Genomic DNA, 12,604 nt, shown 5'->3' on the forward strand with positions numbered 1-12,604 from the left:
TCTTCAGGTCTTACTACTGCCCTTCGTCTTCATCATCCCCTCCCAGGTCCCGAAGTCATCACCTAACGCCTGTAACACCCCCTCACCCCACCGAGGTCATCACCAGTCGCCTGCAGCACGCCCCCGCCCCAGGCTGGCTGGCCCGTCAAAATTAGCGTCCCACTTTATTATCACGTTAATTGAAGTGTTGAGGTGAGCAGCTTCCCCAGACGGAGCCAAGGGTGGCGCGAGTGTATCCCTCGCTCCGCTTTAAGGCAAGCAGCATGTGTGCAGGGCTGAGGATAGTGATGGTGGCCATGTTCCCACCTTCACACCTACCTCTCCCCACACACACACACCTGCTCCGCCGCCGCCCACACACACACACTTGCCCTACCTCTACACACCGGCCACACCTATATACACTCGCCCCCCGCCCCTACACACCTGGGGCAGGTGTGTAAGGGCGGGGCTTCCACACACCTGTCCAACCCACACACACACACACGCACACTTGCCCCGCCTCCACACACCTGTCCAACCCACACACACACACACACACACACACACACTTGCCCTGCCTCCACACACCTGTCCCACCTCACCACACCCTCAGGTGCCAGTGTCCTAGTATGCCCCTACCACCTACCCAGGTCACCAGTGTCCTGGTACTGTCCCTCCCACCTGCCCTCAGGTCACCAGTGTCCTGGTACTGTCCCTCCCACCTGCCCTCAGGTCACCAGTGTCCTGGTACTGTCCCTCCCACCTAACCTCAGGTCACCAGTGTCCTGGTACTGTCCCTCCCACCTAACCTCAGGTCACCAGTGTCCTGGTACTGTCCCTACCACCTAACCTCAGGTCACCAGTGTCCTGGTACTGTCCCTCCCACCTACCCTCAGGTCACCAGTGTCCTGGTACTGTCCCTCCCACCTACCCTCAGGTCACCAGTGTCCTGGTACTGTCCCTCCCACCTAACCTCAGGTCACCAGTGTCCTGGTACTGTCCCTCCCACCTGCCCTCAGGTCACCAGTGTGGCTGAAGAGAGAGGAGTCGGGAGGTGGGCGGCGGGCGAGGCCAACCCCAACATACTTCCCTACAATATTCATCTTTGACCAACCTGTCCCTCCCTCCCTCATGAACAGGACGGTACACGACCCCTAGCTAGCTAAGGTCCTGGATGACAGACTGGCCTCTAGACCTGATCCCTACACCATGCGAGGAAAACTGACCAGGGCACAACACCCAGATGCAACACACATGGGCTGCACACACACACACACACACACACACACACACACACACACACACACACGGCAACACCCTGACATACATCAACAACATGAAATTCAGCAACAAAAGAAAACACTAAGATACAGTAACAAAAACCTACAGATAAAAAGCTCAGGGAAGTGAGTCATGTCACCAACACAGCTAAGGTAGGTGAGTCATGTCACCCAACACAGGTGAGAGGGAGGTGAGTCATGTCACCAACACAGCTAAGGTAGGTGAGTCATGTCACCCAACACAGGTGAGAGGGAGGTGAGTCATGTCACCAACACAACTGAGTTAGGTGAGTCATGTCACCAACACAGTTAAGAGGTGTCATATCACCAACACAGCTGAGGTAGGTGAATCATGTCACCAACACAACTGAGTTAGGTGAGTCATGTCACTAACACAGCTAAGAAGTGTCATATCACCAACACAGCTGAGAGGGAGGTGAGTCATGTCACCAACACAGCTGAGGTAGGTGAGTCATGTCATCAACACAGCTGAGAGGAAAGTGACTCATGTCACCAACACAGTGAGGGATGGGTATTTCTGTTTCTTTCATCCCTTAAGCACGACAGTACCACCCTTGAGCACGACAGTACCACCCTTGAGCACGACAGTACCACCCTTGAGCACGACGGTACCACCCTTGAGCACAACAGTACCACCCTTGAGCACGACAGTACCACCCTTGAGCACGACGGTACCACCCTTGAGCACGACGGTACCACCCTTGAGCACGACAGTACCACCCTTGAGCACGACGGTACCACCCTTGAGCACGACGGTACCACCCTTGAGCACGACAGTACCACCCTTGAGCACGACAGTACCACCCCTTGAGCACGACAGTACCACCCTTGAGCATGACAGTACCACCCTTGAGCACGACAGTACCACCCTTGAGCACGACAGTACCACCCTTGAGCACGACAGTACCACCCCTTGAGCACGACAGTACCACCCTTGAGCACGCCAGTACCACCCTTGAGCACGACAGTACCACCCTTGAGCACGCCAGTACCACCCTTGAGCACGACAGTACCACCCGTTAAAAACGTACCGACTGACTTGGCCATCGTACCGTTGTGTTCGACGTATCAAGCAGGTTGCCATCTGAGGAGCCCGGATCATTATGACACCAGTGCCATCATGACGTCAGCCACGAGCAGAACACACACACACACACACACACACACACACACACACACACAACAACACACTCACTCACAACAATAGACATCAAAGTCTATCGGATTCCGTTACGGGCAGGTGGCGATGGTGGTGCTCGTCCCCCCCCCCCCCCCACCTTTCCCGCCCGTCAGCCTGACGCCTGGTTTATGGCAGGTGATATGTGGCAACCACCTGACTGGCGGGGGCCTACGACCAGGCACGCATGGCAACACCTGTCATGTGGACCCCCAAGCATGGCAGCAACATGTGTCGCATGACCTACACATGGCATATGAACTAAGCATGGCAACTTATGGTACATAACTTTAGCATAGCAACTCATGTCACATGACCTAAGCATGGCGACTCATGTTACATAACCTAAGCATGGCAACTCATGTTACATAACCTAAGCATAGCAACTTATGTTACATAACCTAAGCATGGCAACTTATGTTACATAACCTAAGCATGGCAACTCATGTCACACAACCTAAGCATGGCAACTATGTTACATAACCTAAGCATGGCAACTCATGTCACATAACCTAAGCATAGCAACTCATGTCACATAACCTAAGCATGGTAAGTCGTGTCACATAACCTAAGCATAGCAACTCATATCACATAACCTAAGCATAGCAACTCATGTCACATAACCTAAGCACGGCAACTCATGTCACATAACCTAAGCATAGCAACTCATGTCACATAACCTAAGCATAGCAACGCATATCACATAACCTAAGCATAGCAACTCATGTCACATAACCTAAGCATGGCAACTCATGTCACATAACCTAAGCATAGCAACTCATGTCACATAACCTAAGCATAGCAACTCATGTCACATAACCTAAGCATAGCAACTCATGTCACATAAGCACGGCAACTCATGTCATGTGACCCAAGGCATGCCAACATCCGTCACGTGACCGAGGCATGGCAACACTTTTTCATGTGACCGAGGCATGGCAACACAGGAGAACCAGGCATGGCAACACTTTTTATGAGAACCATGCTTGGCAACACTTGTCATGAGACCTAGGCATGGCAACACTACTCATGACACTCAAGGATGGCACACTTTTCATGACACTCAGGCATGGCAACCCCAGCCAAGACCCGTGCATGGCAATGCTTGTCACGAGACCTAGGCATAGCAACACTTGTCACGAGGAACGTGTATGGCAACATTGGTCAAGAGCACCCCAAGCATGGCAAAATACTGCCATCAGAACCACGAACGAGACCCAACTTGCCATACACCCGGCCACGGCAACACATCAATACACTCAGGCATGGCAGCCACCAGCACATGACACATGACACTGAGGGGAGGGAGGGAGGGAGAGATGAGGCCCAAGCATGGCAACACTGGCTACCGGCGTTGCCCTACGTACAGCAGCAGCAGCAGACAACAGGAGAGCGTGTGTGTGTGTGTGTGTGTGTGTGTGTGTGTGTCCCCCGGCGTACCGTACCATTGGTGAGGGTGATGGCGACGGCTGGTTGCTTGGTGTGATCCTCCCCGGGGTGGTTGGTGAGCACGACGCGTTCAACAAATACGACGGCACCACCGCCTCCCCCCGGATCACCGATGTGCGCGGCCCCTGAGCTGCTCGAGGGAGCGAGCAAGCAAGCGCGCACCCACTTGGCCGTTATCAACGGCGGGAGGGAGGAATGTCTTCTCTAAGCGAGTCTTTCACATCGTTTTCTTCAAGGGTGGCTGGCGGCTTCGAGGTGAGTGGTGCGGGGTGGAGCAGAGGGCCTGGCCAAGAGCCGCCCCCAACGAGTGGCCGCGGGCCACCGTGCCCGCTGCCGGGTGCAGCTGCCGCCACCGCCGCCTCCAGTACGACAGTCAGCTGTGTCTGCCGGCAGCCTCCCACACCCGTCCTCCTCCACCACCACCAACCACAGTGTGTGTGTGTCCCTGCCGCACGGGGCCGCTGCCTCCGCCTCCTCCCGCTGCTCACAAGGGGTACCTGAAGCCAAGGGGTCGCTCAGCCGCCCACACGGGAGGATAACCAGCTGGACTGGAAGGCTAGGCGACGAGGAACCAGCTGTGCCGTGTGGCCCGCCTGGCCCGTGGCCCGGGATCAATAAGTAGACAGGTGGCGGCCTGCCCCACTCCACCACAGTCTGCCGTCCTTCATCTCTCTACCACAGTAGGTAGGGCCACCACACTACCACAAGCTTGGACAGGGCGACCACCACCAAGGGTATATAGGTCAGGTCAGGCCGGCCCTCGCCTCACACTGGCACACACCAACATACACACACACACACACACACACACTCACTCACGCGCTCTCCCTCGACGCGCACGAGCCGCCAGCCGCCATGTGCACGCACGCACACACGCACCTCCTACGAGGTAGGGACGGACAGTGTGGGGGCGGGGTGTGGGGGGGGTCGTTCCGTCCACCTTCCCAACTACAAGTCCTTTTGTCGCGAGAGACACCTGCCAGAATGAAAGAATTTCTCTGTTCCATAAGATGTAAAAGAGAGAGAGAGAGAGAGAGAGAGAGAGAGAGAGAGAGAGAGAGAGAGAGAGAGAGAGAGAGAGAGAGAGAGAGACATTCAGTGGGAGGTGGGTGGGTGGGCGGGTGAGGTTGGCGAGAGAGACCGACACTCACAGGAGAGGACGACCTGTATATATCACCTTACCTCACCTCCTGGCTAATTAACCAATCTCCCCTCCACATACACGCACCTCCACCCCCGGGACCCCAGACACACTCCCTCCACTCATCCCAGGCCCCAGACACCCTCCCCCACTCATCCCAGGCCCCAGACACCCTCCCTCCACTCATCCAAGGCCCCTGACAGACTCCTTCCACTCATCCCAGGCCCTAGACAGACTCCCTCCACTCATCCAAGGCCCCTGACAGACTCCTTCCACTCATCCCAGGCCCTAGACAGACTCCCCACACTCATCCCAGGCCCCTGACAGACCCTCCCCACTCATCCCAGACCCCGATTTGAGTCTCTCCGACCATCCCAAGCCCCAGACATACGCCCTCCACTCTTCCCAGGCCCCATACTCCCTCCACTTATCATAGGCCCCAGATACACGCCCTTCACAAATCCCTGGCCTTCATTCATCCCATCCTCAAGACACCACTCACTCCTCTCATCCTACACCCCAGACACGCCCCCTCCACTAACTTTGGACCCCCAAACACGCACCCTCCACTAACTTTGGACCCCAGACACGCCTCCTCCACTAAATTTGGACCGCAGACACGCCCCCTCCACTAACTTTGGACCCCAGACACGCCCCTTCCACTAACCTTGGACCCCAGACATGCCCCCTCCACTAACTCTGGGCCATAGACACCCCCCCCCCCACCACCACCACTAACCCGTGGCCATAGACAAACACCCACCACTCACCCCAGAGACACACCCCTTCCACCAAGCCTATACCCCAGAGACACTCCACCCCACCTCCACTCCCATGGCCAGTCTGGTGCATCCCTGACCAACACTGAACCCCAACACCAAACAGCGCTACATTCTCGTGCAACCCCAAACAACCACAGCGGTAGACTACACATACGCCTGACTCATAGTACGGGTCACCACAGTGGTATACTCCATATATCTAACTCAACATAGTACGGGTCACCACAGTGGTATACTCCATACATCTGACTCACAGTATGGGGTCACCCATCTTGACGAGACATAAAGATTGGCTAATATGTACCGGTTGATCTAAGGTACAGGAGGTAAGGTACAGGGAGAGGAATTGTAGTCTATGGCTACCGTGTTGTTCCTCCCCATAGTAGCTCACCTTCTGTACTCTACATACAGTTATTGTCCGTCAGGCGATCGTCAGCAACTCTAAATAGCCCGTCAGCTTTGGTGACCAAATTAGTCTTTCATACCGTATTCTGTGTCCGAGTGTCATGGACGAGGGTACACATGACTGCAACTCCCCCAGTTGCCCAGTCGACGTGATAATTGCCAGGTGGGAGAGTTGCCTGACACATGGGAACACTGGTCAAGAAGACACACTACGATATCACGTGAGACATGTAATCCACAAGAGTGTGAAAGATTACGTGAAGGAACGAACCCAAGAGAGTTAAGAAAAGTATATAAAGAAAACGTGAAACTTAATGGACATGTATGACTCAATACGCTGGATAAAACACGGAACACCCACTATGAAAAACTCCCTTTCTGTATACAAGCACACACACACACACACACACACAGTCAGACCGCAACGTGGCCCGCAGACCGCTCACCACCCCACCAGTTCCCCTCCCCGGCACGCTATGCGGCACCCGACCAGCCCTCCGCTGTAAGGAACAAGCGATTATCATTTGCTCACCAGGTGACGCTCTTATCCCCTCCCCCGTCAAGCCCCCAGACCCCACCCAACACCAGGAACAACACGAGCGGGTGGGCCTCAAACGGGATGCACCCACCCAGGAGGGTCGGGCTGGAGGGACCATCCTTAGTGCTCACGACTGTATTTATCTCACAACTAACACTGGCCTCCACACCCACAGTGAAACATAGCACCAGCAGTAGAACACAACACCAACAGTGGAACACCGCACCAGCAGTGGAACCACCAGCAGTAGAACACAACACCAACAGTGGAACACAACACCAGCAGTGGAACACAGCACCTGCAGTGGAACACACCAGCAGTAGAACACAACACCAACAGAGGAACACAACACCAGCAGTGGAACACAGCACCAGCATTGGAACACAGCACCAGCAGTAGAACACAACACCAGCAATGGAACACAGCACCAGCAGTGGAACACACCAGCAGTAGAACACAACACCAGCAGTAGAATACAACACCAGCAGTGGAACACAATGCCAGCAGTGCAACACAACACCAGCAGTGAAACACAGCACCAGCAGTGGTACACAGCACCAGCAGTGGAACACAGCACCAGCAGTGGAACACAACACCAGCAGTGGAACACAGCACCAGCAATGGAACATAACATCAGCAGTGGAACACAGCACCAGCAGTGGAATGCAACACCAGCAGTGGACCACAGCACCAGCAGTGGAACACACCACCAGCAATAGAACATAGCACAAGCAGTGGAACAAAGCACCAGCAGTAGAATAATAAATCAGGCAGGAAATTTGAAAGAAAGGATGTAAAGTACTTTTATAGTACTGTATGGAAGTGGTGGAGGAATGGAATAATGGAAATGCAGACAACACACATAGGTTTAAAAAGTATGACAGCAAGGAATGTTTCAAGAGATAGGGCCCCCGGCCCCCACAGGTGTAAAACTACCTTCCCATAAAGCACACAACAATTATCATACACCTGCCCCAGTGTAGTCCATTCAAATCCCTAACATGCCAATATAAAGAAAGATTACTATTTTTATTTCCTTTTCTTAATTATCAGTATCAAAAAATTCTGAACTTACTTTTTCTTTGAACACAAGGTAGAGTCACTTAAGATCACCGGTACAATTTATAGGTTAAAGAAATGTTAATTACTGACTCAAATCAATTTAGGAATTTATGATCTGTATTTTTCCTGTTTTCTCTCTTCTGGCACAAGCAAGTCTTTGACTACTATCCTCTCCCTATAACTCAGCTCCCTCTCTTAAAATACAGTTTTTCGTTTCCCCCTGAAATTGGAATTTCTGTCTCCTTAAATGTGGTGAACAACAAAAGTAACTAAGCACTGGGTCTAATACACACTTTAAAAATCTTTTCATAATTTCCTTACCATGTTTTTGAAGGTAATCTTAATATTGACTAGAAGAGAGTGTAAAATATCATGACCTTGGGTACTGATGACAGGCTGGGTACTATGTCAACCCATCTTTCCTTCTCACGAATAGATCCCTATTATTTTTTTTCCCTACAATGTGTGCCATGACTTGGCTTCGTTTCACTTCATCTTTTTCACTTTATATATGACTGAGCTACATTTCATTATACATGTATCCAACCAAACCTAGTGCCAATCCAGGTGTATTTTATGATTATCAAAATATTTAACCCTTTCACTGCAGCAGTCCTAATATCTAAGGTTTACTTTGTGTGGAAGATATCCTTGAATATTCTGAAAAAGTATCTCCATAAGTTTGTTACAGCGATTAACAGGAACATAATTTTCTAAATAGCAAAATTCAACTCAACCTGATGACATGCTGTTTACATGTGCTACATGCCCTCTAACTTATGCTGCTCTGCTGCCAAACATATAAAACACTCCAGAAATATTTTGTGGCAAACACAGAGAAGAGTGTGAGTACTATTCGGGCCACTGTTCTAATGAGCTGTCTGCATGTGTTCCTGCCCCCAAGGCTTGGACCCAAAACACTCATGGCTGCTGCTGCTCTGAGTTTCTTTGTGAAGACAAGCTATTCTAGGACTGCCTGTTGTGATAACTCCTTCCCTCAAATAGCTGAACTATGCAATTTTCTTCCTCCTTTCATTTTTCCTTCTACCTTTAAGAGTCAGGTCTCTACACACCTGGAGAGTGCTGATTAATTCTAAATTCTTTTTTTCTCACTTTTTTATTCTTTTCATCGAAGATGGATTTTGACTGCAGAAGGTTATGCCCATGCCATGTCAAGTCACTTAAAAATTAATTTGTGGTATCTGTGGAAGTGCTTTAGTCACAAACACAAATGATTACAAAAGGTTTCATCTTCAAAGAGTGATGCACCTTCAAAAATTATTACATGACTTGAGGGCATAGATCTCATACAAAATTCCTCAATATCTAGACACATACTGACCAGCACATGAAAAAAAAATTAGGCTTTAATGTCTGGAAAAAATGCATGGGATGCCACTACAAGGATTAATGACTACATATAAAAATGCCCCAACTGCAGCAAACATAAAGAAGATGCAGAAGCACGCACACCCAGATGAAGCAAACAAAAAAAATTTGCTGAGGTGTATAAACTCTAGTTTCAGTGAAAGGAGTAGCACTCATTTCTCTCTAAAGTTAGCATCATTCATAAATCTAACTGAGGAATGACGTGAGTCCCACTGAGAATGACGTGAGTCCCTCTCAAGAGTCATTTATATATATCAGAAATTGCAGCATCTCCTTGTATCCAACTACTGATTCTACAAACTTTAATAGCATTTCTCTAAACATTCTAAACACCTCACTCACACATGACTGCATTCTTACATTCATTAAACTTCCATCTAAGCTTTCAGATATTCATTGAGATACAGGAATAAAAAGAGCAATGCATGGTGGACAGAAAAGATTTGAAATGCTGTGGAAGAGAAGAAAAAAGCATATGGTAGATTGCTCCAGAGGAATGTACCTATGCAGCCAAAACATGGGCATGGAATGAGTCAGAGGTCAAAAATCAAGGCTGTAGAAATGAGCTATTTGAGAAAAGCATGTGGTGTGATTAGATGGAATGAAGAAAGAAATGAAAGGGTGTACAAGAGATGTGGCAAGGCAGGGAATGCAAAGGCAGTGAATTGTGGAGTGGTAGAATGGGTGAGATGTAATACTTTGAGGTGTTTTGGGCATGTGGAAAGAATCCAAGACTGGAAGTTCACATGGAGAGAAATAGTGGAAGACTGCTTGGAATAGTGTATGCGAGGGAGGCATGTAAGGACAGGGATAAGTGGAGACTCTTTTGCCACAGCCATCACTTGACGGGAGTTCCTGGAGGGAATGGGCGTCAGAGATATAGACTGATAGCAGAATCCCCTAGAGTGAACCTTGCTGGAATCTTTTACCCAATTTGAAAGCATCTCTGGTATGTTTGTTGTCTGTTTCATTCCATTTAGGTAATCATCAATCCATCAAAGGGGGCTTACTTTTATATGCAAGTTAGTATTGGCTGCTTTATATGTTACAGCCAAATTTACATGCAGTGCCGTAATGCAGATGTACCAAGTGATCCTGCTGGGTCTCTGCCATTTACACAGCAAAAAAAACAATTAACAAAATGACTGGGGACGATTGTAACATCTTTCTCTAACTGCAGAAAACATATCTGTGTTTAAGAGAAACTTGTATCGCTAAAAAATATAAAAAAATCTAGATTCTTACCCCTGTTCCCTCATCACGTCCTCCATTTCAGCACATTTCAACTCAAGGGCTCGTTTGCGAGCATGTTCAAGAATTTCAGCATTGGGGCCCTTGGTCCTCTGATCTTCTAAGTTTTGTAACTCTTCTTCAGTGCGGAGATCAATCTGAAAAAAATAAGGTATGAAGCTATGAAGACCATCTTTAAACTAAAAGATAATTTTCCATCTATCTACAACTAAAGTGCAACTTCTCACAAAACAACTGGTGCTCAAGCATAATATCCCTCCCAACCACCAATGCATATCATGTACTCCATACAAACTACCAACCAATCTATCTATCATCACCACTCCATTCCCTGTTTTATAGGGAGGATTACATACACACAGCCTTCAAACATAACCCAAGTATGTCAACCTAAGCCCAATGTATGTTAACCCTTAAACTGCATGCATCATTATTTGATGAACTTTACAGGCCTGCTTCCACTGTTACATAAAAGATCAATATCTATACACTGTTTAAAATCCTATCTGCCATTTGTTTCCACCAATTACTGAGAGATTACTCAACTTGGACCTATTCTTCTCTTAACTTTATGTCTTCTTTTCTGCAAAGATATAACGTTGCCATCTCCTCTAGATAAATCATGCAGCACCCAAGAGGCTACTATATCTCAGTTGCTGTGCAAGTACTGGCAACTTGAGGATTGACTGATCTGACATCTGCTCCCTCAATACCACAGCTAAACTGAGGAACTACTTCTCTCCTATGTTTTCCTGACTCCTAAAATGTCCTCTTTCAAGAAGCAGATTTACTAGTGCCTGAAGAATGACTATTACTTTCTTATTTTTTCTCTATAAGGCATGAAATTATTGTAGGCAGCTATACCACTTATCAGAGTCTTTCTGGGAGAAAAATAATATAAACAGTGTACCTAAAAAGCTTGGGTTTTACTGGTTGTGTAAGCCAGGAAGCCACAACCCCAAGCATGCTATACTGATCTTTAAAATAAAATGTGCAGCTTGGTCCTAGATGAAGCTGTGAAAGTCTAAACTAAGCTTCAATGCAAAGTATACATGAGGTAAAGTAAAGCAGAAGGTAAGGCCAGAACAGTAGGGCTTGGAATATTCTGGCTGGATAAAAAAAAAATGCCTCATTATTTTTTATGAAAAAGGTTCATCCTACCTTATTTTTGGCATTTCGAATAAGAGCCAAATTCCGCTGCACATATCCATTAGTGCCTGACCCTCGAGCTGTAGGAAGTCCAATGCCATTATACATGTTGGTCGGCGTCTGAAATAAAATTTTTGGTGTTACTTCATGAGCATGGAATCCTTGCCATTATCCAAATCTTACAATTGTTCCTTTAAAACCACAACTGCTTTGTGAACAAAACCAGTTTACCTTCAGCATCTTATGCTATTGCACAACCAATACCCAAAGTGAGTCTTCATTCAGGCAGGTACAGACTTCTAAGACATTATGCGGACAATAAAACCTGGTCAAATAATTTCTTTTAAAACCAATCATTCAATCAAAAATAAGAACTACATCACTCGGCTTCACAATTATATGCAAGAGGTAGGCTGGGAAGTGAGGTAGATGGGGTTCCCTAAATATTCTATACCTTGGTCCTCTGTCATAAGTAGTAAAACACAATATGCCAAGGGTATATTCTTATCAAGAAGGAATGTCATTTTCAAACTATGATAACACTTCTGAGTTCTCATCATACTATTCGGCAAATACTACATGTTTATATGCAGGTGCTATGATTTATGAATGGATCATGATGTTAGAAAAGGAGAGTTCTATTAACTTTTCCCAGTATAATATAAATAACCTGCTTCATTTTCTGTTTAAGACAGGTTTAAACACTTAAAACTTTAAAAGCTACCATTTAAACATGTCACTACTCTCAAGAATTTTTTTCATACAGAAATTCTTTAAAAGTCTACCAGTTACAGACTGACTGATTGGTCAGAATTATATGCCATAATTCAGTTTATTGAAAAGCAAAATATCTAAAATTCAAAAACAGTAAAAATAATCATACATATTTTTTATTTCAACAACAAAAGGTTTTTATTGGTGTAATTCAGGAATACGAGTCAAAATATTTTCAAAATTCTAATAATACAAATTTCATTC

At 47.7% G+C, this 12,604-nt stretch overlaps 1 protein-coding gene across 3 annotated transcripts in view; it reads right to left on the reverse strand.

Annotated features, from left to right (window-relative positions):
- Nucleotides 1–12,604, reverse strand: part of LOC139746254 (uncharacterized) — a 140,458-nt gene that overhangs the window by 122,982 nt on the left and 4,872 nt on the right. For 2 of the 3 annotated variants that reach the window (XM_071657275.1, XM_071657273.1), the window contains exons 2-3: nucleotides 11,639–11,746; nucleotides 10,472–10,614 (exon numbers count right to left, since the gene is read on the reverse strand). In XM_071657275.1, the coding sequence (XP_071513376.1) occupies nucleotides 10,472–10,614; nucleotides 11,639–11,734 (239 nt within the window). In that variant the 5' untranslated portion in view covers nucleotides 11,735–11,746. Of the gene's footprint in view, nucleotides 1–3,905; nucleotides 4,728–10,471; nucleotides 10,615–11,638; nucleotides 11,747–12,604 lie in introns of those variants that run through there. The other variant, XM_071657276.1, reaches the window with a different exon arrangement.

The sequence above is a fragment of the Panulirus ornatus genome, chromosome 64 (genome assembly GCF_036320965.1).
Source record: "Panulirus ornatus isolate Po-2019 chromosome 64, ASM3632096v1, whole genome shotgun sequence".
In the NCBI taxonomy this organism is placed as follows: Eukaryota; Metazoa; Arthropoda; class Malacostraca; order Decapoda; family Palinuridae; genus Panulirus; species Panulirus ornatus.